This window comes from Nicotiana sylvestris, chromosome 6, assembly GCF_000393655.2.
Source record: "Nicotiana sylvestris chromosome 6, ASM39365v2, whole genome shotgun sequence".
Lineage (NCBI taxonomy): Eukaryota > Viridiplantae > Streptophyta > Magnoliopsida > Solanales > Solanaceae > Nicotiana > Nicotiana sylvestris.
Window position 1 is genome coordinate 73744420 of NC_091062.1, and position 6491 is coordinate 73750910.

General features: G+C 38.8%; 1 protein-coding gene across 1 annotated transcript; it reads left to right on the plus strand.

Annotated features, from left to right (window-relative positions):
* The first annotated feature begins 670 nt into the window (after positions 1–670).
* LOC104248692 (uncharacterized) lies at positions 671–1042 on the plus strand. Its single transcript, XM_009804994.2, has one exon. The coding sequence runs from the start codon at positions 671–673 to the stop codon at positions 1040–1042; it is 372 nt and encodes a 123-aa protein (XP_009803296.2).
* Positions 1043–6491: the final 5449 nt, after the last annotated feature.

Consider the following 6491-nt stretch of genomic DNA (forward strand, 5'->3'; position numbering starts at 1 on the left):
TAGCAAAACTCTAAATCTAGCTCAAATAAATTACACAGTCACAAAAAAAGAGTTGTTAGCGGTAGTATGGACGTTTTACAAATTTAGGGCCTACTTGGTGGGAACTAAAGTCATCGTCTGCACAGACCATGCAGCCATCAGGTACTTGTTTGAGAAAAAAGATGCTAAGCCTAGACTAATGTTTTGGGTTCTTCTCTTGCAAAAATTTGATGTTGAAATGAAAGATCGAAAAGGGATAGAAAATTAGGTGGCAGACCATTCGTCGTGCTTGGAAACTTGCGAACATGTTGAGGAAGGGGGTGATATCAGGAAAGCTTTCCTAATGAACAATTTCTAGCCATCACAGCTGGCACATCCCCATGTTATGCTGACTATGTGAACTTTATTGTAAGTGGGGTGACTCCGTCAGTGTTATCTCCGGATGGTATGAGGAAATTCATACATGATGTGAGGCTTTATTTATGGGATGAGCCATTTTTGTTTAAGTAGTGTGCAGATCAGTTTGTGCACCGAAGTGTTCTTAAGGAGGAGATAGAGGCAATTTTATGTGATTGCCATGCATCAATCGGGATTCTATTGGCCTAATCTATTGAAGAAAAATATTTTCACTAGATTCAGAACTCCGCGTGCTTTGATCAGCGATGGAGGTACTCACTTTTGTAACAAACTGATGGGCAACCTCTTAACTAAGTATGGGGTAAGACACAAGGTCACAACTGCTTATTATTTGCAAACCAGTGGTCAAGTGAAGGCCTCCAATAGGGAGGTAAAGCAAATTTTGGAGAAAACAGTGAGCGCAAGTTGGAAGGATTGGGCTAGCAAGCTATATGATGCTCTATGGGCATATCACATAGCATACAAAACTCCAATTAGCGCTTCACAGTACATTTTAGTTTATGGAAAAGCTTGTAATGTTCCTGTTAAGCTTGAACACATGGCATATTGGGCAATCAAGAAGCTCAACATTGATATGGATCTAGCTGGGGAAAAATGGATGTTTAAACTAAATGAGCTAGAAGAGTTTCGAATTCACGCATATTAGAATGCGATATTGTATAAAGAGAATATTGTATAAAGAGAAAACAAATAGATGGCATGACAAACACATTTTTCATTGTGAGTTCGAACCTGGTCAAGCCGTTCTATTGTTCAATTCAAGGTTGAAGCACTTTCCTGGGAAGCTCATGTCTCGATGATTGAGGATTTGAAGTAGTGCGGGTTACAAAGCTTGGACCTATTGAGCTAAAGGACCCCTAGAGCAATGGCACATATTTAGTCAATGGGCAAAGAGGAAGCACTATTGGGGTCGTGGCGTTCGTCGTCACAATACTTCAATAGACTTGGTGGATGCGTGAGGGAACGTGTTGTGTCGTGCCGCGACATTAAATCAGGCGCTTGTTGGGAGTCAACCCAATTTTTAGTGCTTTCGTAGCTTAGCTTATTTTTATTTTTTTTAGTCAGAGCAGACTAGATTTTTTTGTTTTCTTTATTGTCATAGAACTCATAGGTATGAATGGTGTGAGATGTGTATTGAAGATATATCAAGTGCTCGGCTAGGGGGGATATTTATTGAATATATATATATATATATATATATATATATATATATATATATACAGACATATGTGCACACACACACACACACACACCAGCCTAGCGCATCGTGCTGGGCTTGGGGTTGCCAGGTAAGTCAATTTTTTTTTTGTTTTTTGTTTTTCTAGTTAAACCCCTAACCCATAATACTCGACCAATTACCCACATATACTCACCTAATAACCCACACCCATTCCCTCAACTAATTAACAAAATAACTCTAACCCCCCAAACCCCCATTCTCTCTCCCCGCTATTCTCTTTCCCTTTGCCCGCTCTTTTGCTCCTCCATCTCTCTCTCTCTCTCTCTCAAGTTCTCCTTTGATCCTTGTGTGTTTTCTTCTTAAACTTAAAGGTGTCTATCTGCATCCCCTTCTTCTCTTGTATTTTGTAATTTTCTTTTGTGTTGTAATGCCCCCCCACCTTCTCAAACGACCCCCACTCCCCAATATCCCCTAGGTCTCTTTTACACTTTATGTTGCTATGGTGGGTGGCCCTAATGTGGATGAAATTGGTTGCGAAAGTTGGTTGTAGTGTTGTATATAGAGTATACTATTAAAGTCTGGGAGAGAGTGGTAGAGCTAAGGATGAGGAGGAGTGTGTCTATTTCTGAATACCAGTTTGGGATTATGCCAGGACGTTCAACAACAGAAGCCATCCACCTTGTTAGAAGATTGATGGAGTATAGAGAGAAAGAAGGACTTGCATATGGTGTTCATCGACTTAGAAAAGGCTTACGATAAAGTTCCGAGGGAGGTTTTGTGAAGATGTTTGGAAGCTAGAGGTATACCTATTGCCTAAGTTAGGTTGGTTAAGGACATGTATAATGGAATAAAGACCCGAGTGAGGATGGTGGGTGGGGACTCGGACCATATTTTTGTTATGATGGGGTTCTATAAGGGGTCGGCACTCTGCCCTTTTTTGTTTGCTCTAGTGATGGACGTACTAACACACTACATCCAAGGGGAGGTGCCATAGTGCATGATATTTGCAGATGATATTGTATTGATTGACGAGACTCGAGACGGTATGAATGCGCAATTAGAGGTATGGAGCCAGACCATGGAATCTAAAGGTTTCAAGTTGAGTAGGACCAAGACAGAATACTTGGAGGGTAAGTTCAGTGGCGAGACTCAAGAATGGGAAGGGGAGGTGAGGCTAGACTCCCATGTCATCCCTAGGAGAGAGAGTTTTAAGTACCTTGGGTCTATTATTAACGGGATGGGGATATTGATGAAGATCTCACACATAGTATTTGGGCAGGATGGATGAAATCGAGACTCGCTTCTGGTGTTTTGTCTGACAAGAAGGTGCCACCGATACTTAAAGGTAGGTTCTACAGAGTGGTGGTCAGACCAACGATGTTGCATAGGGCTGAGTGTTGGCAAGTCGAGATCACTCATGTCCAGAAGATGAAGGTAGAAAATATGAGGATATTGAGATGGATGTGAGGGCAAACCAGGTTAGATAGGATTAGAAATAAGGTTATTTGCGATAAGATGGGTGTGGCCCTTGTTGAGGAAAAGATGCGAGAAACAAGATTTAGGTGGTCTGGTCATGTGAGGAGGAGGAGAACAAATGCCCCGATAAGGAGGTGTGAGAGGTTGGCATTGGAGGGCCTATGAAGAGGTAGAGGTAGGCCAAAGAAGAGGTGGGGAAATGTGATTAGGCAAGACATGGCACAGCTTCAACTGACCGAAGACATGACCCTTGATAGGAAGGTATGAAGGTCGATGATTAGGGTAGTATAGTAGGTACTCTAGAGTGTTCATAACCGTAGTATTGGCATGCAGTGTCACTTTCTATTGGTAGTAGGTTTCTGATGTTTTCTTTCATTGTTGATCACATTACTATCTTGTTGTTTTATCCTGCTTTTATATGGCTTTTTGGTACTGTCTCTTGTTGATACCCAATTTTTCCCAATATATTTTTAAAATTCAAAATACCTTTAAAATAGAATATGTATGCATATATAAGCATGTCCAAGGGTTTTATTATTTTTTCATATTTTTAAAGGTTTTATAATTGATTTATTTCCCCCTTTTTATCCATAAAATCCCAATAATTATTTCCAAAATTATTATTTTGATAACTCATCTATTGGATTTTTATATTTATGCCAAAATATGGCTAAAATAATTTTTTACATTTTTTACAATTTTATTTAGTATTTTTAAAGCTAAATTGCACATAATTGCAATTTTAGCCATTTTAAGGATTAATTGTGTTTTTATATTCATAAAATTGAGTCTTGTATTTTTATATTGTTAATTATGTATTATAAATCATTTTAGTACTTTGAATGTATTTTTAGAAAACTATTTGCTATTTTTTATAATTTAAAAAGTGAAAAGTGGCTATTTAACTTGTAGCCACATTTGGCTTTCAATTATAACCAAATCAAGCCCCAATTCCCCGACCCAATTTCTAATTAAAACCTGCCTTTGACCCTGTTAAATCTTACCCGACCCAAACCCCTTTTTATCCTGGCCGTTGATCACAGAGATCAACGACCACCGTTCACCCTTAACTTTTTTAACCCAAACGACCACCCTAGCCTAAATCATTCTCACCAACCCGCCGCCCTTGAATCCCCTTCCTATCCAATTCTCTCTATAACTTCACTCAAACCCTAGCCGCCGCCACCCAAATCCACCCTAATCCCCTTCAACCCCCACCCAATCCATGGACTCCCATGGTTGTTTGAGACGTGTATTTGTCTCCTACATCCCCTGGTGGCCCGCTTGTGTGATTTCATGGAAAGATCTCAAAGTGATCTGGTCCAGTCCTTGCTCAACTTCTATCCATGGTCTTTTTCCGGCCATCCATGTCTGTTCGAGTTAGATCCACGGCTTTTCCGGCTAAAACAGGTAACGATCTAATGTTTCTTGTCCTCTCTGGGTTCTCCGAAACCCTAGTTCTTGAGATCTTTTACTTTTTAAGATCTATCTTAGATCTAGATGACTCCATAGGTTTTAACCGATCTTTCCTTCGTCTCTTTTATTTCTTTGAAAATACATAGCTAAAATTCTCCGATTTTTTAGATCTGTGATGGATCTATGAGATTCTTAAGGTTTTCACTTGTTTTCCTAAAAATGTTTCTCCGATTTCGAACAGTTCTTTATTTTTTTCAAACTAGGGTTTCAAAACCCTTTTTTTTAAAATAAACGTTTTCTTTCTGATTACTGTGATTTTAGTATGTTTAAACGTTACCTGATTCTTTCCTTTTGGCTCGATTCATTTTTTGTCAAGAAACCAGAATACTTCTGGGTTCGATTCGAAGTTTGAATTTGTTTGCAGTGTGTTTGCATGATTATTATGAACCTTCTGGGCTTTATGTGTGTTCTATATGCTCTTGTGCTTCTCATTTTGATTTGTTCTTAAGGTTTCTTTGATTTTGTCCGAAACTGTGTTATTTATTAGTCCGACCATTTTTTTTACTGATTGCTCACACAATTTATGGTGATTCTATATCATTTCCTTATGTCTACACCTTTGATTCTGTGTATTTTCCTTGTAACTCTATACTGATTTTCGAAAATTGCTTCCTTACTTTTGTGATACTTTCCTTGGATAGTACTAATTCCCTGTGATTTTCAATCTCCACTGTGATTCTTTGAACTAATTTTCAAAATCAATTTGTAATCTGCCTGCTTATATGCCCAATATACTGTTATTATACTTTCCTTACTTGAGAATATTCTGTACTTAGTCCCTATTACATGCATCATGCTTTTACTATTCCTATTATGGCAAAATCAGTCTTGCAAACAATTATTTTCCTTATTTGATACAACTTGTACCCGTTTGAACTATGACTCCCTAATTAAAGGGAGTCCGGGTCTTTAATTGATTCTAGTTTGTATTATTTCTATAATTATGATCAGTCAATACTTGTTTTCCACTTACTTTCAAAGCTATAAATACCCTAATGCTTTCATTAACAAGACACGAACAATTTAGTTCAGAACACCCACTTACACACTCAAGCTCTCACTTCTTTCTCTGCTACTTATGCTACTGCTTGTCTAGCCGGCTGAAAGCCAAGGTTAGACTGTGGAATTTTACTCGCTTTACTTTTCTGCACTTTGCTTCTTTGACTGGTATGTCCTAGTTTAATTTTAAAGCTCCAACAACAACATGCTTCCTTGTTTGTTTCAGCTTCTTTCATTTTTGGTCTACTTCTCCTTGTGGTTCTGTTAAGCAACATTACCAACATGCTGTAATGTTTCCCCTTCCCCTTTAGATTAAGGCACTCCCCTGTGTGTTTTAAGGCATACTTTATCAATCACTTATTGTATACTTGCTATCTTATGAATCCCAAACCCCTATCCTTTCCGTGTGTTTATGTTCTTTTGGTCGGTCTGTGATTATACCAGTATCAGCTATTACTGTGCATGTCCAAACCAAACCCCTACTGGGGTTATGTTCTTACTGACAAATGTCTATGAATCCCTAAATCCCTTGACCCCCTTATGTGGCTACTGATTCTGTGTGTGATCCCCTCTTGAGGTATTTGAATTTTGTTTACTACTACCACTGCTTTCAATTATCTCTGTTACTGATTTCTTTCAAAATATGGAGTTGACAATCCAGTTTTTGCACAAACTCTATTTCAAACTATGTCAAGCACTGTCACATATATTCTTAGAATACTAGGTTCTGCCCCTTTTGTGTGAGCCTTGCCTTGGGATCGTTGAGTTCCCTCTGAACTTGGACACATGAAAGCTGGCCTTTCCACACTGCACTTACTCTCTTGGTTATGTAATCTGGGTGTGAGCACTGCCCGGGATCCCTTGAGGTCCTTAGGGAACTCTGACACACCCAGATATGAGAATGCTTTGGAACAATATTGGCATTTGAGGTGGTTTATTGCATAACTCAGAGAGGAAGTCAGAA